This window comes from Microtus pennsylvanicus, chromosome 15 (genome assembly GCF_037038515.1).
Source record: "Microtus pennsylvanicus isolate mMicPen1 chromosome 15, mMicPen1.hap1, whole genome shotgun sequence".
Classification (NCBI taxonomy): domain Eukaryota; kingdom Metazoa; phylum Chordata; class Mammalia; order Rodentia; family Cricetidae; genus Microtus; species Microtus pennsylvanicus.
The window spans coordinates 11176894-11201197 of record NC_134593.1 but is presented as its reverse complement, the minus strand read 5'-3'; the positions used below and the strand labels follow the sequence as shown (position 1 = coordinate 11201197).

Below are 24304 nucleotides of genomic sequence, written 5' to 3'. Positions count from 1 at the left end.
AGGCCTAGCCGAAAGCAATTCTATGAGAATAATGGATTCTGTCAATAAATGTGAAGTGAAAGTTGGCCACTTTTAATAGGTAAGACACAATGCTGGGACTCATCTAACTACCCTCATCCTGAGACCGAGGCCTGTTTCAGTTCTGCTGTCAGTGCACGGACGTCACTGAGCAGCACATTCCATGGACAGGGCTCAGAAACCTCAGGCTTTAGCAGAGTTCATCTAGTTCTCTGTCCTGTGTAACATGCCAAGGGTGAGTCTGTATCAATATATGAAATAATGGTCCATGAAAGAGCAAAGGGAGAAGTGGAACTCAGATTCCTACTTGCACAGCAGGAAGAATGACATCAAGCACATAAGAGCTTGCTTACAAGTATTCAGAAATGTCGTCTGTCATTCCGCTGCAATTTACATTTCTCTGGGATTCTCAGGTATCTCTGGGATAAAGAAGTAACAATAAAATGTAATTTCCAAGGGTTGGCCTTTGGTCACTTAAAAAAGCTAATCTGAATATAGAAGAATAACAATGATAAAGATATCTCAAAGCAGCTTAAGACTTTAGGATAAACATTAATGTATATGTAGTTCATTCTTCTTGGCAATCTGATAGAAATGGAAAGTAGTGCATAAAAGAGAAATTTGCTGCTGCCATTGTATTGTTTCTTCTGTTTGTCCAAAGTTCTCTGACATAGTCAATACCAGCTTTTTCCCATCTTAAATTTCACTTGTCTCCTAATGGTGCCATATTAGAAACATCTGTATGTGTTTTTCATCCCAATAGACCATTCATTTATCTGTGATTTAACTTTTTTTGTGCGGGTACAGTTTCCCTCTAAAGATGCAATACTAGAAGAGTACAAGGGGGAGCTAGAGCAATGGATCTTCCAGAGAACTGGGTTTGGTACCCAGCACCCACATAGTGGGTCACCCCATCAGCAATTTCAGGTCTAGGGGGAATCTGACGCCCTCTTCTGACGTCTATGGGCACCAAGCATGGACATGATTCAGAGACATACCTGCAGGCAAAATACTCACTCACACATGAAATGAGTAAATCTAATAAAAATATTTTTAAAGTAGAAATGCAGGTTACATATAATAATTACATTCTGTCCCCTCTTCTGCCTTTTTAGGAATGTACCATGACAAAAAAAAAAAGCCAGGACTGTCTGGCTCTACCTTTTATCAGTGCTGTTGCTTTTCCTTGATGACAGGTTTAAACTCTATCCTCTCATGGAAAGATAAAGGTCTTAGATCTGATTTCCCACCCCAGGCTTTTAGCACTACTTCCAACCTCTTCTGCCAGCAATCTCTGCCTCAGGATTCCTGCAGTCTTCCTCCCTCCCCTATGCCTCCGCCTCCCCTCCCCTTAATAACTATCACTTTCAGAGGATGTCTTGGCCGGCACATCCAGTCTTTTCTTGTTCTCTACAAAAAGGGATCAGCTGTAGGGTTCCAGACATAAAAGGCCTCAGCCAAACACAAAACATAGGCATTGATAGAGAAATAAAAGATCCAGGAAATCAACTCTGGAAGAGGAAGGAGCACAAAGTGTCTTTTATAATAAAGCAGGGCATTTAGAAAGAGGAAGGGCTTGGCAGAGGATGAAGATCCATCCTCAACATTTAGATAAAGCACTGGTATAACATGCACGATTACATTCAAGCCATACAGAAACAAGGTGAACCCAGTAAATCCAATAAATGATAAAAAACAAGATTTTTTTTTTAAAACTAATAACAAAGACTAATAGAAGTCTTGAATGGGCTGTGATGGGGAGTGCCAGGTCCAACCGCATCCTGCCTTGCTTCATTGACTTACAAAGCACTGGAAACAAACTCAGCCTGGGATGGGTCTATAAATGTGCCCATGGCTTCTTTCTAATCGGAACTATTTGGGAAGGGTGACTGGGGAAAACTCTTCAGCACTTTCTCAGAAATAGGCATTTTAGTATTAATAATATTACTATTATAGGTGGTCTCTAAACCTCTTACAATCCTTTTTAGGAGATAGAAACTGAACAAGAAAAAGTGCCTGGAACCCCCTTGGACTCTTACATTCTCTCACGATACCGACTGTGCCACATAAAGTATTACTATTCATGCTTGGATAGGTTACATTTATGCTAAATTAATAAGTACATATTTGAGGGAAAGTCTCCAATTTTTAAAATCCTATTATGTCAGGAATGTACTGTCCCTTTCATTTTAACTTTCCTGAAGATAGCAGACTAATTTCTAAAGTACTTGACAGTGTAAATGGCTGAGAACTCTAGCATCGTGACTAGAGCCAGAGGGTGAGGACCTGTGGCTAGCAGCTGTTTATGGAAAACACACAGTCACAGAAGAAAATGTGGCCAATTAAGCAATTTGCTCAGTGAATAAAATTATACACTCTCCAGTGTATACTGTACACACATCAATGTCACGAAATAGCAGTTACACTATTTTAAGCTCATGGAACATCCTGGCTCCAGATGTCTTCCCACCTGCGTGTGACTAAATTCTTTGGTCACTTTCTTGCCAATATTCTTTACAAATATTTTGTCACCTCTGATGAGGACAAGGCCAACAAGACACTTGGAGCACACAATTTTCAGAGGTCACATTATTAATCTTGGTTGGGTGAACGGCTTCTTAAGATCCATGTACAGTTAGTTGGCAGTTACTATCTAGTCCTGTGTGCCCAAGCACCGTTCTAACATGTCAGATAATTCTCAAAACAAGCAGCTTAGAAGTGACTGTAGGAACAAGGGAGTTCACCTAGCCTTTACTCAGCAATGACCAGCTTTTATCTACAGTGTCCACATGCAGTTATGAAAACATCTAAAGACATGATAAACTGAAATAAATGACCTACAGCTAGTCCCCCCATCTATGTAGACGTCCTATCTATAGAAGACAAATGCTCTTTCCTGTTTGACTGACAGATGCCCAAGTGGTTTAAATATTGTCTGTGAATAAAGTTAAGAACCTTTCTTTTGTTGGACAGAGCTAGCTCATTCTCTCTAATGCCAATAAAAAGTGGGTTAAAATAGGCCACAGAAACGTAAATGGCCAACAGACAGACATTACTACCATACTCAAGAGGACCTTGTTGAATTTTTTCTTTTAAAAACCTTTCATTACCACCATTCATTTTCCCAAGGGTAAATAAGGGAACAAACAACGGCAAAGGCCAAGAGCTGGACAGTATTGTTAAGCTCCATTATTTGAAGAAAGGATGAGGCCAACATACTGGGGATGAACTCTCCAAAGGTGTGAAAATGATTATAACACACAGAAGCTCAGGAAACCATTCAAGTAAAGTTACAGGGGACTTTGCGACGTGGAAACTTAACAGGACACCGGGAAGACTGCTTTTGTGTTTTCACTCTAGACTGTAAGATGAACACCCACAGGGCTGTATACTGTAAAGAGATGATCAGAAAATACTAAAATGAAAAGTAAAGAGTTGTTTTTCTATACTAATTACAACAAGTAATTTATAAGCCATAATTGGCCAAATAATAATTGCCATAGGAAAGAAAACTGGAGAGGCCTAAGTCCACATGACCTCCAGGCTTTTGTCTGTCTTCACCACTGCCCAACTGATTAACAACATAACATAACGATGAGCTGTTTTCTCTCCTCCAACCGACACTACCCACACCTAACTGATACAGCACCTTTAACGACTCTTAGGATAAAGTCCAAACTCAGTGTGCCACTCAGCTGCTCACACGCCTTACACCTCTGGGGTGGTCAAATCCAAACCCATACTGGATGTCTGAGCCCCAGAGGTGAAGCCTACTTCCGGTCTGTGTGTCCTTGGGCCTCACGCTGGCCCCAAATGGGAGGAAGCCCTTTCCCTAACACCCTCACTTCCTCCACCTGACTAAAGTCAACCTCTGGACTCAGATGAGACTGTCCAGTCAGTGTTCCCTCCTGATTAGAGAGATGCTTGTATTGTGGCACCACTTTCTAGCTGAGTGACCTTGGTCAAGTTCATTAGCTACTTCCTCAAATGCCGAAAGTTCCTGGCAACTTGCTGTCAGTGAAATGACAACTGTCACAATTGCTTTGTGAACAATAAGGCACTGAAGCGTGTAAGCATAATCCAGGATAAGATAAGGGTGAGATGGGGCTTCTAGTTTCCAGTTCCCCTTCGGAGGAAGCTCTGCATTCTCATCCTTTCTGAGTCCACTAAGCTCTGAGCTTCTATCTGCAGGGAAGAGCCACGGTGAATGTCTGGATCACTAAAAAGAGAGATGGGAAGCCTCTGAAAGATAGGTTTTCCTAATAATGTGCACAGGAACACTACGCTCACTAAGTAAATATGCAAATGAATGAACGAAAGCAAGGACTCCTTATCCTCAGTGAGCTTATAATCAAGGGGTGACATAACAGGGTCTAGTACCCAATACCTTTATCGTCATCAAGACTAGCAAGAAATTCTGCTATGCTACTCTTACCTGATTTGGCATGTGCTGAATTTGCCATCTTAGTAACTTGCACTTAATGTATGCATGCTTTGGCATTATCAAAATCACTGGTGCCATTCAATACCAATAACAAGTCACTGAGTACCTATCATGCTAGGTTTTATGAATACAAAGATAAAGGTGGTGGACTCTGCCCAGAAGTCACTAAATACATTAAAAGGAAGCTAAGCCATCAATACACATTATTAATATGTCATAATAAAATAAAATATATGGAGGGCCTAAAGATCAGGAAGGATATTTGAATTAGGGCACTAATTCAATCACTAATAAATCACATACAGTTAATACTGTATGTTACACATTGTTGATGGTCAACAACCTCTATTATTATATATCATATGTGATCATATTATTAATAATACATTACATGAATATACACTGCATGCTAAGGCAGATATTTCTGGATTGTCTTTCTCCTTACTCTGATTTTAAACCTACCCGTTTTGTCTAAACACTGTTCAGACCTTTACAACAGTCCCATTTAACGGATGAGAAAACAACTCAGGTTAAGAAGCAGAAGTAAAAATATATAAACAGGACCTAACAGATACACAAACATTCCACACGGAAGGCATGGACCCACATCCCAAAGCCATTTCCTGCCGTTCTTTCCTCTTCTGCCAACAAACCCTGGGGAATAACACACCCTTGCTCTCCTTTCCCGCCAGGGCTTTTTTCTTCCCGGGTCTCTGAACTGTTGATTCTCAAGCAGACACGCTTAACCTTCCCACTCACTACAGGACATACTGTTTAAATCACCAGTGCTTCAGGAGAAATGAGACCGAATCAGATACCCAGGTGGACACTGGTAGGGTCAAGAAACTAAAGCTACCGGATTGGGGATCCGCTCCTGGATCCCCTCCAGAGGATGGCAGCAGCACTCGGCTCACCCAGGAGGCGCCATCCCCGGCGGGATCCTCTCCTCCTGACCCTCCACCCCCTTGGCAGCTTGGGCGCTGCCATCTGCTCTTTTACCCTTCACCTGCCGACGCACCCCGCATAATCTGCATCTTCACCCGACCAGTGGGAGGCAGACATCGCGGGGCAACCAAGTCCCTAACCCGGTCCAGCGCGCGCAGTAGCCGGCCCGCCCCTAGCCAGCCACTTACGGTTCCAGTACACCGGGTAGCACTCTCCTTGAGTGACGTCCACCTCGTAGAGGCCTCCGCGCACGCACACCGGCTCGATGGTCACCAGCTCCTCCATCTCGGGCTCGGGCCCCGCTGCGCGCGGGCAGAAGCCGCAGGCGCGGTCCTCGTCGTCTTCCTCCCCGGAGCTGGAGGCCGGGCCGCACACCGGGTCTCCATCGCGGCCCTCCGCCCGAGTACGGGCGCCCGTGGTCTGCAGCAGGGTCCGGAAGGCGAGCTCGATGCGCAGAGAGTCGTAGCCGATGAAGGGCTTCCAGGTCTTCTTGTCCTCCTTGTAGAACCAGCGAACCTCCTCCGGGCCCAGCTCCGTCACTACCTCGTAGCGGTGCCGGGCTGCGCCGTTGCCGGGCCGGGCGCGCTTTCTGTCCCCGGGGCCCCCTCCGGCCGCCCCGCCGCCCCCCGAGTTCGGGGCGACCAGCGGCGGCGGAGGCGAAGACGAGCTGCGGCCGCCACCGCTCTCGCCCTCACTGTAGTAGCGCAGCGACGAGCCCGACTCGGCCGAGCTGAAGTCGTAGTTCTCGTCGCTGAGGCACGAGTCCAGGGCAAGGTGGCTCAGGTCGTCGGTGCCCGGTGCCAGGTGCAGCGGCTCGGCGTGCAGCAGCGCCAGCGGCACCCCGTCTCCCGGCTGGTGCTCGAAGCAGCAGCCGCCGCCGCCGAACGAGCCCGCCGCGTCCGAGCCCAGCTCCCAGGCGCCGCCGCCGCGGCCGTTACGCTCGGGGCTCCGCGGGGCGCCGCGGCCCGGGTAGTTCATGCCGCCGGCGCTTCCGCCACACGCGCATCCGACGCCGCCGCCCTCTCCGCCCGGAGTTTATAATCTTTCAAATCCCCGAGCTGGGCAGCAGCGGCGGCCGAGGCGACTCCGCCTCCCCGCAGGGCCCCCGGCCGCAGCAGCGCCGTTCCGAGGCCCGCCCCATTGTTACGCACCCCTGCGTGGGCGGGGCCCGAGCGAGGCTCCGCCCCCGGCCGCGCGCACCTCCCCGGAAGGCCCGAAGCCGCTGGGTTAGCGTGCTCTGCGGTGTCTCCGCCTGAAGTGGGGGTCGCATGGGGTCACCGCCGTCTCGGCCTCGGTGCCGCTCCTCGCTCCCGGCGCCGTGGCTTTCCCCCTCGCTCCCACGCCCCCGGATGCCAGCTGGAATGAGGCTTCCTCCCACTCATCTTTACACATTCGGGTCGTGAGCCCAGAGGCTGATTCAGCTGTATCCCCGGAGGGGCCCTGGAAGTTGCTCGCTCACGTTCCGGGCTTTAGGCTCGCTTTCAGCCTCTGCAGGACCTGCTCGGTCACCTGGCCTGGCCCTTCCCCAACCTGCGGCCTGTGCGTAGGAAGGCGCCCCACCCTATCCCTGCTGCTCACCTGGACAGCACTACTCCCACTTAGGAAACGGAGTCCCAGCCTCCGGAGCAACGCCAGCTCTTGCTTAGGATTGCTTAGCCCCTTGTACTTACATTTCCTGTGCTTTCCATATTGCAAGAAGCCTTGGATGGAGACCAAGTCTCTATGTCTCAGTCTTTTCCCACAGTCAGTGCACATTCGATGGTCCGTGTTGTAGCAATGGCAGCCAGGTGTGTGTGTGTGTGTATGATAGGTTAGTATGTTTGTGTGTGTATGACAGGTTAGTATGTTTGTGTGTGTGTGATAGGTTAGTATGTATGTGTGTGTATGATAGGTTAGTATGTATATGTGTATGATAGGTTAGTATGTATGTGTGTGTGTATGATAGGTTAGTATGTTTGTGTGTGTGTGATAGGTTAGTATGTATGTGTGTGTATGATAGGTTAGTATGTATATGTGTATGATAGGTTAGTATGTTTGTATGTGCGTGTGTATGATAGGTTTGTGTGTGTGTATGATAGGTTAGTAGATTGAAAGAAAAAAAGCAACTGAAGTCGAGGCTCAGCTTTGCCATCCTCAAGTCACTTAATCTGCTTGTCTTATTCGTAGATATAATCAGGAGATCATTGGACCGGATGGTCTCTGGTGGTAATGCCTAGTAGTGAGTCAATTCTCGTTAAGTTTTCCCAGGGTTGATTTTGTCTTTATTTGTTTTTAGAGCGCCTCTGATTCTGTAACTTACATCCTGGGGGCAGGGAAATACTGAGTCTCCCTTCTGTTAGATTTCTGAGGCAATTTAAAAAGGCAGAAGGCAGAAAGAGACTAGAATCTGACCTCAACAGACTGAACATTTACACGGAAGGACAGACACTCTTCTGAGGGAAGGGGTATCTTGAAAGGGGTTAGGCTAGCTGGAGCCCTTTATATAGGCAGGTAGGAGGCTTGGGAATGAGGAAGTTCTTGCAACCGTAGGGGGCTTGTGTGGGTCTGTGATCTGTCTTTCCTGGAATTGTCTGTTTTAGGCAAGACATATCTTGGAGGACAGGCTGTCCCAGCAGACATTCTCTGGGTTGTGACTGGCAGGAGGTTGGACAGGGTCAGCTGTAATTTCGGAGGAGTCCTGTTTTATAGCGGAGGCACTCTTATCACCTCACACCATTCTCTTAATTGAAAAGTATTTATTTTATAAGCCCATCCTATGTTGAGAATCCCTGAGAAACAATCTCCAGCCTTGTTCTTAGTTCAAGAATAGACCTTGTGAAATCAGGTCAGTGGGGCACGTTGTCTGGCTCTTAGGATGTAACCTGTCAGAGATAATTTGAAGTCATTATTTAAATCGGGATTGTTTCTGTTGTGCACAGTGCTTCTGTAGGGAGCTATAAGAAGGTTCTGCTCTCTATGGGTACATACGGAGTGATACTGTGGCTTGTGGTGAGAACGCGGGCTGGATTTTCTATCGTAATGTGTGTATTTGACTGGATAATCTTGCCCAGGGAACAGTCTGTCCATTTGTACCTTTCAGCCCCATTGCAAACCTGCAACCCAAGTTCTCTTCCACTGTTTCAATTGGAAGTATGCAGAATAAGAAATTGGGTATGAACTTTGAACTATTTGCTATTCAGGAAGGCATTAGTTTCACACTGCTCTGATATCTGTGTACAGGCTTCTGATGCAAAAAGAGAACCAAGAACCTATAGTTTGCGGGGCAGTGGTGGTGCACACACACACACACACACACACACACACACACACAACAAAAGAAAACAGCGCATCACCTCGGTTCATCCCACCACCTGCCTTTCCGTAATGCACCTGGCAAGAGTTATCTGACAAGAAAGATCACCTTCCTCCTCCTGCCTCTCAGGAGTTACATGGCTCCATTTCTTGTCACTCTTGCTTCTCTTTTTCACTTTAATCTGCCTTCACCTGTAGAAGATACAAGGCTAGCCTGATGCCATATACTTTATTTCGAACTAATGCCTTACACTCACACTTGAAATGCCGCCATCCAAATGTATGATGGGCGTGTTTAGTGTGACACCCAAGCGATCTGCTGTATCTCCTGCTTAATGAGCTGTCTACATTTGAAGTTTACTGCTTAAGACTGGCAGCTTCCATGCTTAAGACGAGTGTGTATTTTAGGACACCGACTAAATTCAACCACATTCTAGACTTGAGAACAGTCACAGACACAACAGGTGTTCCCCAAGTTCCATGCCTTCTGCTAGACTCTCGAGCAGTGGTTCTCAATTTGTGGGTTGCCATCCCTTTGAGGGTTGAATGACCCTTTCACAGGGGTCACATATCAGATAGCCTGCATATCAGATATTTACACTATGATTCATAACAGTAGCAAAATTACAGTTATGAAGTAGCAACAAAAATAATTTTATGGTTAAGGGGTTATGTCAATATGAGGAACTGTATTAAAGGGTCATAACATTAGGCATCTTCCAATAAAAGTACATTGGTAGGAACTGTAGAGATGGCTCAACCATTAAGAGCAATTGCAGCTCTTCCATAGGGCTGGAGTTTGATTCCTAGCGCTCACATTGGGTGAATCACACCCACCTATAGCCCCAACTCCAGGGAATCCATTACCCTCTTCTGCCTTTTCTGTGCCCATGCACACAGAGACACACATAAAATAAAACAAAATAATCTTTTCTAAAAGTTTCATTTTTTGTGCATTGGTGTTTTGTCTGAATGTATGCCTGTGTGAGGGTGTCAGATCTTGGGGTTACAGACAATTGTGAGCTGCCACGTGGGTGCTGGGAATTGAATTCGGGTCTTCTGGAAGAGCAGTCAGTCAGTGCTCTTAACTGTTGAGCTGTTTCTCTAACCCAAAATAAAATCATCTTTAAAAATGCTCAAGTTAAGAAAACAAAACACAGTGACAGCTTTTTAATTCCCCAGAGGATGTGAGCGTGAGGTGGGGATCGTGGTACCGCGACACATAGCCATTATTCTCTCCAAGTACAGACCCACAGGAAACCAGACTGCGGCTGAAGCAACGTGGGAATGCATAATGAAAAGAGCCATTCATTCTCCCGTCAACTCATTCAACAAAGATTTGTCTAGTATTCTTTATTTATTTATTTACTTTTTTTTTTTTTGGTTTTTCGAGACAGGGTTTCTCTGCGGCGTTGGAGCCTGTCCTGGAACTAGCTCTGTAGACCAGGCTGGTCTTGAACTCACAGAGATCCGCCTGCCTCTGCCTCCTGAGTGCTGGGATTAAAGGCGTGCGCCACCATCGCCCGACTTTGTCTAGTATTCTTATAAATATGTTGTTTCTGTTTTTTTTTTTAAATACACAACTGAAGGAAACGTCCAATTCTGAAATGCATTTGCTCACCAATTCGTTAAAGGGCTAGCCACAAAACTATAAACCCCACAAAAATACTACAAACCCCACAGAACAAAACAAAATAAATCAAAAATGTTATTCTGCAAATAAAGCTTTATTCTATTGAGGATAGATTTACTTTAATTACAGAAACAAAAATACAATAGATATTATAAGGCACCCACAAAATACTCTCCAGCTTTCTTTTTTAACACAAAAAAGGAAGATTTCAGTGTTAACGCATGATTTAGATCACAGCCGGACTTGCTGTGCAGTTTAGTTGTGCTTCTTAACTTCCATGCCCTGGGCTTTTGTTTTGTTTTGTTTTTTTCTTCTTCCTACTTTACCCTAGAGGTAAATGATTAACAAAGCATGTGCTATGTGACTCATGAGCCATGACAAAAACCACTGACAATTAGAATATTGTGCTGAGAGAGATTGTACCTGTGTGTTTTATTTTGATTTTTCAAAAAACAATGAGTCGTATGCTCTGATGGGATGTTATTTGCTTTTTATATTACAGATTTTTATATTACAGGCACAGTTCCTGATTTACAACTACTGCTTGAGGAAGTAAGTTTATCTGTATGTCGACATTTCAAATCTTAAAGTTTCAATCTCAACAAAACAGTCTAGACTCACAGACCTTATAAAGCTGTATTTCTCCTATTGGTTTCGGAATGGTACTATGCACACACGAGTAGATAAGTTATAAGAGGGGGCAGGGACGTCGAGTTCTTTAAAAGTTTAAAGGTTCAATGGAAAAGCAAAAACCCATGATAGCCAAAGGAATCCTGTACAATAAAGGAACTTCTGAAGGCTTTACAATCCCTGACTTCAAACTTTACTACAGAGCTACATTACTGAAAACAGCCTGGTGTTGACATAAAAACAGACAGGAGGACCTATGGAACCTAATCAAAGGGGAAATAGACAAGCTCTCCTGACAAAATTGAGAGCATGGGGGTGGGGGGAGAAGGGAGAGCAGAAAGCGAGGAAGAGGGGAGAAGGGGAAGGAAGAGAAGAACTTGAGGGAACAGGATAGTTGAGATGGGGGAAGGACAGAGTAGGAAGGAGAGTAAGGAAGAGATATTTTGATTGAGGGAGCCATTATGGGTCTAGCAAGAAACCTGGCACTAGAGAAATTCCCTGGAATCCACAAGGATGACTCCAGCTAAGACTCTAAGCAATGGATGAGAGAATGCCTGAACTGGCCTTGCCCTGTAGTCAGACTGATGACTATGTTAAATGTCACCACAGAACCTTCATCCAGCAAATGATGGAGATGGGGCAGAGACCTACAGTAGAACATGCTTATTTTCATAGATACAGATCATTTACCTGTAGATCATAGATCATCATGGAAATTCTGGAAGAACAATCTCCAAAAGTACCCACACTCTTATTCTGGATATTGAGGAGTAAGTAAAGGTAGGTTTCAGCTTTCATATGATTTGAACTTTATATGAGAAACATACATTTACGTGGTATTGGTATCATTGATATAACTTTTAAAATAAGTAAAACTGAATGGAAAACAAGTAGATTTTAAAATATGGCTCACACCTGTCTGCTTTAAAGGTTTCTTTTCTTGAAGTCTTCTTGTATGACCATGCCAACACAGAAAGCAATTATGTTTGAAAGTCCAGTTCTCGAGTCCTTCAAAGAGTGGCCACACAGCCTGTGAACTTGGACTCATCATCCAGCACACAGGAATATCAATGCTTGCCTTTCTTTGTAGAGGTGGATATTATTTAATGTAAAATGAGATAACATATGTGAAAACTTTGGTGGTGACTCCCGAGATTGTCACCTGTCACAGCTGGTAGCAGGCACATCATGAAAGGAAGACTTTCCTTTCCTTTTTTAGCCCTTGATTCTCCTTTGTAAGATCTATGAAGTAGAACCAACAGCCCTCAGCATCTAGAGTACCTTGTTTGTCTGCATTTCACTCCAGCCTTGTGATTTCTTAGTTGCATAACCTTTCTTAGAACTCTTGGCCAATTCACACGGAGGTCAGGGGAAGGAACACAACCTCTCTACCCAGAAAGGCCTACAAATGCCCCCCTTTTTCATTTTCTAGAACTGTTCACAAGTTCCTTTTGGTTTCTGCTTTTTGGAGAGTCTCTGGACATGAATTTCAGGTCACGGGGTTATCTTTTTGCAACTCTGCACTCTTCCCTATTAAATTCTGTGGAACGTCTTAGTGTGGGTATCCCTGTCTATGGGGCTCTCTGAGCTAAATGTCAGCACACTCTTTAGTGTCCTTATGAATATTCTTTAGGGGACATAGGGATTCTTTGGAATGTTAATAAGGCAAATCAAACTTTTTGGGGCTTTTTTATTTGATAACTTAGTAAGTCTAAGTCAGAGGTGAAATTATAGAACTCATTATAATTCGTAGGAAAGATAAAATGCAGCTAGAATGTTCTAGTGAGGGTTACTGTTGCTGTGAAGAAGTGCCATCACCAAAGAAATCTTGGGGAGGAAAGGGTTTATTTGACTTACATTAGCTTGTGTCAAGTTGACATAAAAGTAGCCAGCACAACTGACCTCCTACCAACTTGGCACACAAACACATCACTGTTAACATACAATCTTTCCTTTCTTATTCACCCTGAAGATCATACATTAGTATAAACATCAATATATAAAACATTTTACAACCCAAAGAAGTTCCACTGTCTTCACAAATTCAAATGCTTTAAAATCCAATCTCTTTAAAAATCCAAAATATCTTTAAAAGTTCAAAATGTTCAACTGTGGGCTCCTGTATAATAAAACAAGATGAAATGCTTCTTAACTTTAAGAGGGAGGAACTAGGGAACAATCATAATCTGAACAAAGCAAAAAAAAAAAAACTCTAAAAGTCGAAATAACTCAATGTCCAATGTCTGGAATTCATTCGTGATTCTCTAGGCTTCTCCAAGGCGCTTGGGTCACTTCTCCAGCTCCATCAACACACATTGTTTCCTAAGCTGACTCCACTCCACCATTGCTGCTGTTCTTGGTGGTCATCCCATGATCCTGGCATCTCCATACTCCTGTGATGTCTTGTTGTAACTAGGCGCCCTTTCACCAGCAGCCACTCCTGTTCTCTCTTCACAGTGCCAAGCCTCCGCTGCTCTCCATAATGCCTTCATGTTTTCAAAACCAGTGCCCTCTGTGTAACTTTTATACTACCAAGTTTGGCTGCTAGCATGAGGAACAATTTTGGTGGCTTCTGGAACACAGTTTTTCTGTGCTCTAAAGAAATACTTCCCAGAAGATTTTACCACAACAATGCTGGGCTCTTCTTAATCGCAGATAATTTCTCAGCTCTAGCTAACCAGCATTGATTATCCTAGCAAAGCAAAGGTTTCACTTTGATAGTTCTGGTAGCTTCTTAATCACAACTGACTCTTTAACCCACAGCTAACCAGAACCACAAATCACAGATTCTTAATTCAAAATATGCCATGGCCCCAGTAGAGTCTTTGAGAGAGTCTCAAACATTCCCCTGCAACTTCACAAAACAGGCCTCCATCCTTTTGGCATTTTTCTTTTTTCTTTTTCTTTCTTTCCTTCTTCTCTTTCTCCTTTTCCTTCTCCTTCTTCTTTTTTTTCTTTTTGAGAAAGGGTTTTTCTATGTTGCCCTGGCTGTCCTAGAACTCAGTCTGTAGATCATGCTGACCTCAAACTCATAGAGATCCGCCTGCCTCTTCCACACAAGTGCCGGGGCTAAAGGTGTGTGCTACCATCGTTTGGCTTGCATTTTTCTTAATAGTCTTACCTTCCAAGTTCCCACAGAACAGCTCACCAAACATTGAATTCTCAAATGCTTTTCTGGCCCAAAGTTTCAAAGTTCTTCCACAATCCTCCCCAAAACATGGTAAAGTCTGTCATAGAAATACCACACTCCTGACACAAATTCTTGTTTTGGTTAGGATTATATTGCTGTAATAAAACACCATGCACAAAAACAAGTTGGGGAGAAAAGGGTTTATCTGACTTACACTTCCACAGCACTGTTCATCACTGAAGGAAGCTAGGACAGGAACTCAAACAGGGCAAACATCTGGAGACAGGAGCTGATGCAGAGGTCATAGAGGGGTGCTGCTTACTGGCTTGCTCCTCATGGCTTGCTCAGCTTGCTTTCTTATAGAACCCAAGACTGTAGCACAATTAATAAAAACCCAGAGACAGAAATTGGGGTTCAACCTGAAGGTTAGAAAAGCAAAACTGGCTCTTCTACCTCAGTCCAAAATGGAGATCCTGCCTACAGGAATCTCAGAAGGAGACTGTGTCTGAGAGCTGTCCTTCCATTTTACGTTCCTTTCTCATGCTGGGATTAAAGGTATGCACAACTACTGACTGGTTTCTATGGCAAACTAGTGTGGCTACTGGGATTAAAAATGTGTGTCACCACTGCCAGGTCTTTTATTTTATTGATTTTTATTGAGCTCTATATTTTTCTCTGCTCCCATCCCTGCCTCTTCCCTTCCTTTCAACCCTCTCCCAAGGTCCCCATGCTCCCAATTTACTCAGGAGATCTTGTCTTTTTTTACTTCCCATGTAGATTAGACCCATGTATGTCTCTCTTAGAGTCCTCATTGTTGTCTAGGTTCTCTGGAGTTGTAAATTGTAGGCTGGTTTTCTTTGCTTTATGTTTAAAAACCACTTATGAGTGAGTACATATGATAATTGGATTTCTGAGTCTGGGTTACCTCACTGAAAAAGATGTTTTCTAGCTCCATCCATTTGCTTGTAAATTTCAAGATGTCATTATTTTTTCCTGCTGTGTAGTACTCCATTGTGTAAATGTACCACATTTTCCTTATCCACTCTTCGGTCGAGGGGCATTTAGGTTGTTTCTAGGTTCTGGCTATGACAAACAATAACGCTATGAACATAGTTGAGTACATGTTCAAATATAATAAGGAATAGTTTTTACATATAAACCTAATCATAGCTTCCCATATTCCTATTATAATGTAAATACAACACTGATAGTTGTATTATTTAGAAAATAACTGCGAGAAAAGACTATACATGTTCAACATAGATACAATTTTATTTTTCCAATTATTTGAATCCAAGGTTGTTTGAATCCAGACACATGGAGGGTCATCTATACTTCCTCATTTCATGAAAGGATCTTGATGCTCATCTATGGATTTGGGTATCCTTGAGAAGTTCTAGAACACTGTGTTGGCGGGGACCACTCATTCGCTCCTGGCCACCCAGACCTAAAATAATCACACAGAAACTGTATTAGTTAAAAACACTGGTTGGCCTATTAGTTTATGCATATTTCTAGCTAGCTCTTAGATTTTAAATTAATGTATTTCTGTTATTTTGTATTTTACCACAAAGCTCATGGTTTACCAGCAAGGTTCCAGTTGGTGACTTGCATCTTTCTCTTCCTGTGGCTACATGGCTTCTTGCTGACTCTGCCTTCTCTGTCTGCTTGGAATTCCTGCCTTCCCCTATTCTATGTTGTAATAGGCTTCTTTATTAACCAGTGATAGTCACAGCATACAGAGGGGAATCCCACATCACCTTCCATTTTCTGCCTAAATAAAAAGGAAGGTTTTAACTTTAACATAGTAATATTACATATAACAAAACAGGTATCAAGCAAGAATTAGTTATAATATTTATACTTCCTTTATCTTTTATGATAACTAAGGAAAACTATAATTATCTATTCTTCAACTCCATCAAAGACCCCAGAAGGATATGATATTACCGAAGTTAACAGGAAGTGCATTGTAAGCAACTTCCAAAACTCTAGAATTGGCAGAGACATCTTGCTGCCTGGACAGTCACCCAAAGTTCTTCTGTAACATTGGGGCATCTGTCTTTAGCCCACAGGCCCATAGTATCCAGAAGACTTTTCCATGAAGCAGGAAATTTCAAAGACAGTTCTATCTATATTGGAAGTTTTCCATTCACTTTTTTCTGTATCCTGCAGAATGTCTAGCAGAATCTTTCATGAAGCAGGAACCCTGAAGGACCATCTCATCTTTAGGCAAGTTCAGCAGTCATTTCTCTGTGGGTCCTGCATGTCCAGTTCATACAGCATAAAATCAAGCAGTCCAGGCAAGAGCAATTTCTTGCCCAAATGGCTAGCAAACTCCATAAGGAGCCTCTTTAATGCCCTCCATTCTTTTGAAGTAGATTGGTGCTGCCAGGAGCAGATGTGTCTCACTGTCATGAAAAGTACTAAGTTTTTAAAAAACAGTTTAAGTACCATATTCTGTTACTCTTTGAAAGGTTTAAAGAATACCTATCCATCTGAAATATTTTTCTGTACATCTAGAAAACCTAACTAACATGACTACAAGCTTGACTATTATAGATTACGATTAACCTGTATTTCTTAATTATACTTTATATTTTAATGAGCTACATAAATACAATATCTTAATTAAGAGCAGAAATATACATATAACAAAATTGACCTTAAATTTGTATAAATAAACCAAGATCCATACCGATGCAAAGTATCCATCTCTATATGATATCCCCCTTTAAATGTAAACAAACATTTATAAACAATATTTGTAATTTGGGTATAGTTCCCTCCAAACTACTTCCTGTTTTTGTTGGGCAAAGCAATTGGGGGTTCTTGGAGACCTTTCAGAGGGGGGTAGGTGGGTCTTGGTCCATAAAACTATATTAGCCTGGAAGGAATCTGCAGGTTCTCATCCTCTGTGGAAACAAAAGCAGAACCTCTTTTCCAAAGCAACAGATCCTTAGACCCAAATTTGAAGTTAAGATACCTTTAAAAAAATATATGTTGGTTTAGCTTGGCAGCCTGTACAAAGAAATGTCTCTCTGTGATTAGCTCATTCACAGTCAAAAAACTCAAAGAAAAAACAGTTATATACATAATCCAGTTTCTGTATATTTTCCATCTTTAAGTAGCTTATTTTTCTTTACTCCTTTAATCTATGACTGTCTGTACTCTTTTATATTACATTTACTATCTCTTTACTCTTTTTCTTCTTGCTCCCTCCCATGCCTACATACATTTATTTAACACTGTGACCCATTCAGAGGAGCACTTTTTTTTTAATGCTAAGCGGGTGTGGCTAGAACCAACTTGGTTCTGCCTGCCTGCTCTGCCCAATCCAACCTGTCCAGTCCAACATGGCGGAGGCATGTTTGCTTCTCTGACTCCAGGGTTGAAGTGGGTCTATGTCACCATTAAATCATTAAGCAATTTGTAACTCGCTGCTCATAGACCCCCATTTAAGTGCTGGCCTCCTGAAAGAGTCAGAGCTGTTCATGCTACTAGTACGAACCAGGAAGCTGCCGTTTCTTAAAGAAGCCATGAGTTTTTTTGTTTCCTTTTGTTTTCTTTTGCTGCTAGTGCTGAAGCAGTAAGAACCCCCCCCCCCCCTTCTCTCTCTCTCTTTTGGTTTTCTCAAGACAGGGTTTCTCTGTAGCTTTGGAGCCTGTCCTGGAACTAGCTCTTGTAGACCAGGCTGGCCTTGAACTCACAGAGATCCACTTGCCTCTGCCTCCCAAGTGCTGGGATTAAAGGCATGTGCCACCACTGACCAGCAGGAAGGAGCCATGGTACCCATGCTCACCACCAGCAAACAGAGCCCACCCAAAAAAAATATGGCTACCAAGAAGCTGCACTAGATTTTGTCCTTTTATATCTAGAATTTCTTTTCAAGCTCTCTCAGGTACAAAAAAATGGCAGCCAAACATTTGGAGTTGATGCCCACTTCAAAGTAGCTGAGACCAAGCCTGTGGCTCAGCACCTCCCTCCCTCCACACCCTTGCCTGGGTAGGCAGCGGGATCCCTGATGCTAGGAGTGCACAGGAGGGAGAACATGGCAGATTGCCAATGCCAAACACAGAAATATTTCCAGGCCAACCACTGTGCTACCTGGCAGATTTGGCTTTTACTGAGATCAAAGGGTTTATATACTGCAAGGTGCTACCCAGAGTTGAGGTGGTGAGGACAGCTCCTCTCCCTCAGTCCCAGAGCTGGTGTTGAACTACTTCTGCCATATTGAAAAGCAGAGAGAGGCAGAGTCAGCATCCAGGCCGCTGAGACCAAGCTGCTTACCATTTTAGCCCTGTGTGCGCGTGCATATGTAAGATCCAGCCATGACAAGCCCAGTAGAGGTCTCAGTGGTTTACCCTAAGACAATACCTGGTTCCAAAAAAGATGACCCAGGAACAGAGCATGCAAAGAAAATTCCTAACCTTCCAACTGTCATGGTCTGCTCTACCATTGTAGATAGGATCACCTGCCAGCACACACCCATCACTTTTCACCAGGACACCCCTAGACAAATGTCAGCTAATAAGGAGTCCTGAACCTTAGAAATTTCTTACCCCACCTCTGCTATTATAAAAACCCCACCCCAACTGAGCTTGGGGCTCTCTCTGATTGCGCCATTTATGTTGGACACACGGAGAGTCTGAGTTCGAACTTAAGTAAGAATAAGTATGCTTTTACATACAGGATCCTGTCTCCTAGTTGATTTTGGGGGACTCTGTGATTTGGGCGTAACACATTGCAGAATGCATATGTGCTGTGTGTGTGTGTGTGCACATGCACACACACATATGTATCACAGCTTGCATACATACACACATATGTATCACAGCACACATTTGGAGATCAAAGGATAACTTTAGGAAGCCAGTTCTTCCCTTTTACCACATGGGTTCTGAGAGTTGAACAGAGGTCATCAGGTTCAGAGGCAAGTGCCTAAGCCCACTGGGTTAGGATTAGGGTTAGGGCTAGGGCTAGGGCTAGGGTTAGGGTTAGAGTTAGAGACTGAGCCATCTCTCTAGTCCCTTAAGAGAGTCTTGATATGAGTTGGGTGGAAGACAAACTTGCTGTGTACTTTTGACTTTCTAAAATTTTCCATAAGATAATATTACCAACCACAAACCCTTAAAATAACTGTTATAAGGTTATAAACCTCAGCAAATAATAATTACATTTTTATTAGAAAACCAGACAAAAATTAGGAACAGAAAATTAACAAGAGAAGAAATGAAAGCTAGAAAATCAAAAAGGGTCATCTGGTACTTTAACCAATAACAAAATAAATGAACCAAATTTGCTCATTCTCAATCTTGGAAAAGCTGAAATGTCATATTCAACCGAATCACAGAGAGCCTGGAATGCCATATTCAAGAGAAGATACTTTACTCTTATAGAATATGAAGGCATAGAAAGTGTTCAGAAGAACAGTAATATTAACTTAGCAATTGTTCATTTCCTCTTTTCCACAGTGTGTGTGTGTCTGAGTTTGCAAATGTATGGATATGCATACTTGTGGATGTCAGTGACTGGTTGCTGGAATCATCTCCTAATTCAGTGTGGCAGTGTCTCTCAGTCAAACCCAAACTTCAAGATCTATCTAGTCTCCTTAGCCAGCCTGCTGTGGGGATCCATTATTTCCCTCTTCCAAGGCTGGGATTAAAGGCAGGCCTACTATGACCTTCTGGCATTTTACTTGGGTTCTGGGGAACTGGATTCCAGTCAATTACCCCTTACCATTGAGCCATCTTTGAGCCTTTGTTTTTGTTTTTAAAGGAAAATCAGATTGTGGGTATAGAATGGATTAAAGTAGATGAGATTGCTGAGCATAATCATGAAGGTAAAGGAAGGCAACCTTCCAGAAATGGCCAGCATAGATCTCTTATTAATGGCCCCTTCTATTCATTGTTTTGCTGTTATTAGAGCTTGCTGCCTACCAAGAGATGCTAATGTTCAATGCAATTGTATACAAGATGGTGTCACATGGGATCATGTATTACTCAAGTTCTACTGAATAGAAATGTCTTCTTGAAGAACCTTAGTCTGGAGAGATGGCCCAGTGGTCAAGAGCACTCGCTGCTCTTTCAGAGGACCCCAGTTCGGGTCCCATCACTCAGTCAGGTCAGGTGCCTCACAAGCACCTGCAACTCCAGCTCCCCAGAATCCTATGTCCTCTTCTGGCTTTCAAGGGCACTCATACAGAGAGATACACACATAGACATAAGTAAAAATAAATTTACCTTTCCTTAAATACTAAAGGGCACCAGCATCAAGAATTAGTGGTCTCCCCTTTTCATTGCCTATGAAACACAAGGAACAATTTTACCAGCCTCTTTAGAATGGCCACATCATTTGTTTTTAAAGTTTTTCTCCTTGTTGCCTGAAAAAGTGAGGCTTTCTTAAGTTTGAGGTTGGCTATACTCCAAGGACAAAGATTTTTCTGATATATCATCTTACAAATACAGCATCTTTCCCAGAAGATGCCTTTACCTAAGTGAACAATAATGTTTCCTTCTTTCGAAGAAATAACTAGACAGTAATTCTGTTTCATTGCCAAGGACTTAAGCAAAATCCCATTTTCCCTGCACACATTTCTTCTGTCTATGTCTGTTTCAACCACACTCCCAGAGCTCTCGCAGGGCACAGTGATACACAGGTTCCCCTTTCCCCAGCTAAGGCTCACTGCCAGTCCCTGCTGTCAGCTATGCTCCAGTGACGAGTTCATCACTTTAAAGCAATAATTAAACACATTTGAATGAAAAAAGAAATATAAAAGGAAAGACGTGACTGCTCCTAGGTATGGTGGAGGAGAGGAGAACATTTACTGCAGAGAAAAGGGAGAGTGAAGTCAGAGGCAGGGGCTTCTGCCAGAGTCCAGAGTAGACATGACCCTGAGCCAGGTCATGTGAGGAGAGGGAGGAGGAGAAGGAAGAAGGGAGAAGGGAGAAGGGAGAAAGGGGAGCCAGATGCAGCAGTCAGGAGGCCTAAAAGAGAGTAGACCAAAGAGACCAGCTAACCTAGGGAAGGGCAGCCCAGCCCCTGGATGGGAGAAGTTTAGGGTAGAGGGCAGGAAAAGCCAGCCAGGAGGGTCCTGTAACAAAGAGGGACTGAGGGATTCTGGGAGAATCTGGCAGCCGGGTTCACTTTAATATGTTAAATAGGTGTCTCAGCCTTGAAACCTAACTACACTCTTGTTACTATTGTATGAAAGTATACCAGGCTGAGCACCAGGTATAGACAACAAATATTTGGGCAACAGTAATTTAGTCTTTCTTGCTGTAGAGGTTTCTTTGAGCCTTACTGACTGTAGCTGTCCTTAGCAGTGACCTTTGTTTGCAGAAGGAAGAGGATTAGAGAGTGTGTATCTCAGAATGTGTAGCTCACAGCAACTGCAGTAGGCTAAGCAGGGGGCAGGGAACTGGGACGCCTGAGGTCTATACTGAGCTTTTTGTGATTTTGCCACTAACTGGCTTACAAAGGGATTTTTCTCATCCATAATCCGAGGAAATTGAGATACTGTCATTTTAACTGTGACTTTTTAATGACTGCTTTTCTTGTTCCTGGTTTCCATATCCATGACCGTGGAGAAAGTTTTTTTCTTTGGCATTTTTGCAAAATGAGGGTGCCCAGCATGCTGCTAACACCAACCAGCTGCGGAGATCAGCAGACAGAGAAGGGCTGGCTGTTGACATTGCAGGGAAGGGTCCTGGAACAGGCAGAGAGTGGGTGGCTGGACCCTGAAACCTGTCTGCTCTCCGCTTGCTCTTTCTCTGCTTTCCCCACTGCTCCCTTGATGTTTTCTATCATCTGACTGAACTCTCCCAGAGCTGAGCAGCTTCTTTTCTCCACAGTGTTCAGACTGCAGTGTTTCTGCCAAGGAATTTTCAGAATTTGCTTCTGAAAGAAATGTATTATATTGCTTGGTAACTGGAATATAATCCCAGCTAATTTGCATGTGCTGGGCAAAGGCTCTGGAGCAGGGTGGGTGGCTTGGCTCAGGCAGTAGAGTCCCAGGGACAGGATTCTTACACAGCCTCCTAAGCACAGACTCCACCCAGCCGACTGTGGGTGAGGCACCCTCATTTCGTTGCTATGAATGCCTTGAGCCTCGACTTCTTGTTTCTTAAAAATATATTTCTATCTGGTGAACTTGCAATGTGTTTTGTTAATCAATGTAGTGGCTATACTTTTCAGGTGACATTCAATTTTACAAGAGAAACATGCCCTCTCCTCTGCCAGTGGCCATGGTCATTGATTTAAGAGTCATCTCAGGGGTCCTGTGTAGAGGAATCAGGACGGATGCAGGGGAGGCAGAAACAAGTGATGCTGGGACCGTACTGGTTGCAGATGTAAGACCGATGATGAAAGACACACAGATACACACACGCGCACACACACACACACACAGAGACACACACACAGAGAAAGACACAGAGAGAGACATTAAGAGAGACACAGAGAGAGGATCAAAGCCAGAATAGTTAGAAGTTTCTGGAGACGTGAAGAAGAAAAAGAAAGAGGCTTATGTATTGTTCTTGCAAAATCCTTCTCATATGAGCATGCAGATTTTTTATTCACTTTTAAAGCTTTATTTATCACTTATATCTGTATATGTTGTAATGGCCTGAACCCCTCTCCTGGGGTCGGGATCTGGAACCAGGTATTTTTTCCACAACAACGTGTTCCATATGCCTGAGCACGATTCTACAGCGTGATTTCTATGCATACCACTGGCTTCAATTGGCGAGTTTCCCCCATTCTGGTCAGCTTAACCATTTCTCCAAATCCAAGAAATTGACCAGTGAGCTCACGGCAATCTTCTGGTGTTCCTAGAAACAGGGCGGGGGGACAGCCCCCAACCACAGACAGTTGAGCCATTCACTGACATTCATCTCTGGACTGCTTCCCTTAGCCCTCGCAACTGGGAGCCCAGGGTCCCTCAGATTCTTCTTTCTATTTTTTCCTTTCCTTTTCTTTTTCCCCCCTTGCCATGAAAGGCCGTTCAGAGCGGCCTCTGGACTCTGGCTTCTGAGTCACCCTGACTGAATCCAGCTAGGCCATAACATCCCACTTGTGGGTGGAACGCTCTCTCACAGGTCCTGTGATGTTCACAGGCAGATTCACACCCTGGCCACAGCAGAAAGACATCTCCCTGTGCACCTTGTGGTGTCGCCTTTTCATGGGTTTTCACAGTTTCAGCTATAGGTAGCAAGCCATCCATGTCTGTCCCCGCTGGGATGGATGCATTTTAGAGGCCCTAAAACCACAGGCCTTAATGCCCTACTTCTTCAGCTCCTACCCTCACTCCACCAGTGTCCTGCCAGCTCTACTTTTATGGGAGCTTTCTAACTACTGTCTGCAGGAGCTTTCTAACTACTGTGAGCACACAGGCAAATGGAAGGAGTTTCCTCAAACTGTCCCTGCCACTGCTACTGCTGCCAACAAGATTGGTGGGATCCACAAGGTGCCTTTTATAATTACAGACTTTTGCTCCCTGCCACAGCTTGTGGCATGGCAGCTCAGCGACAGGGCGGATCACGCCTCTAGGTCTCTCTTATTATTAACCTTAAATTCCCTGCAGCTCAAAGTTGTGACTTTTCCATACAACATTGGCTGCTGCCATTTTGACTGAGGTCAGGTGACCTTACCACCATCTTAACTGAGGTCATGTGTCTTTACCGCCATCTTAACTGATAGCCAGATCAGGTGACCAAGTCCTGCCATCTTTATTGAGTGAGGTATACCCTGCCTGGTCCCCGGTTTACTTATGTTTTTGTCTCTATATTCCTCTTGTTGACTCTGTTGCATGTGTGTTTTGTGCAGTGGCATGCCTTTGGTAGAGCCCACCAAGAGCATCCATTTCATCTAATTCCTATTCACTCTGTGTGTGTGTTCATGCATGTAATTTAAATGCACCCATGTTTACTGTTAAATGTTATAATTGTTCATTGCATCTCATTTCAGACTACAAAAACAATGTCTCATGTTTTAAACTAGTATGTACTTTTAAGTCTCTCAATAAAAACGCTTTATATTTAATTCAACCTTCATTTAAAATATATTAAGATGTTCTCTACTATTGTCAGTTCTGCTGATAACCTATTGCAAGTAGTTTTTTCTTCTTTTTGTCTTTTTACGAGTGTAAAGCTTACCTGTTAAAAGCCAGGACAGTCAATCTCAGACCCAGCTCTCCAGGCAGATTCTATATTGT

General features: G+C 43.6%; 1 protein-coding gene across 7 annotated transcripts in view; it reads right to left on the bottom strand.

The window, feature by feature from the left end:
* The window catches only part of Ddhd1 (DDHD domain containing 1), a 72431-nt gene extending 65920 nt beyond the window's left edge, over window positions 1-6511 (bottom strand). For all 7 annotated transcript variants that reach the window (XR_012908005.1, XM_075950292.1, XM_075950295.1 and 4 more), the window contains exon 1: window positions 5596-6511. Coding sequence is in view for 6 of the 7 variants with exons in the window: in XM_075950292.1 (XP_075806407.1) it covers window positions 5596-6385 (790 nt within the window). In the remaining variant the exon portion in view is untranslated. The remainder of the gene's footprint in view (window positions 1-5595) is intronic.
* Between the last annotated feature and the right edge of the window lie 17793 nt (window positions 6512-24304).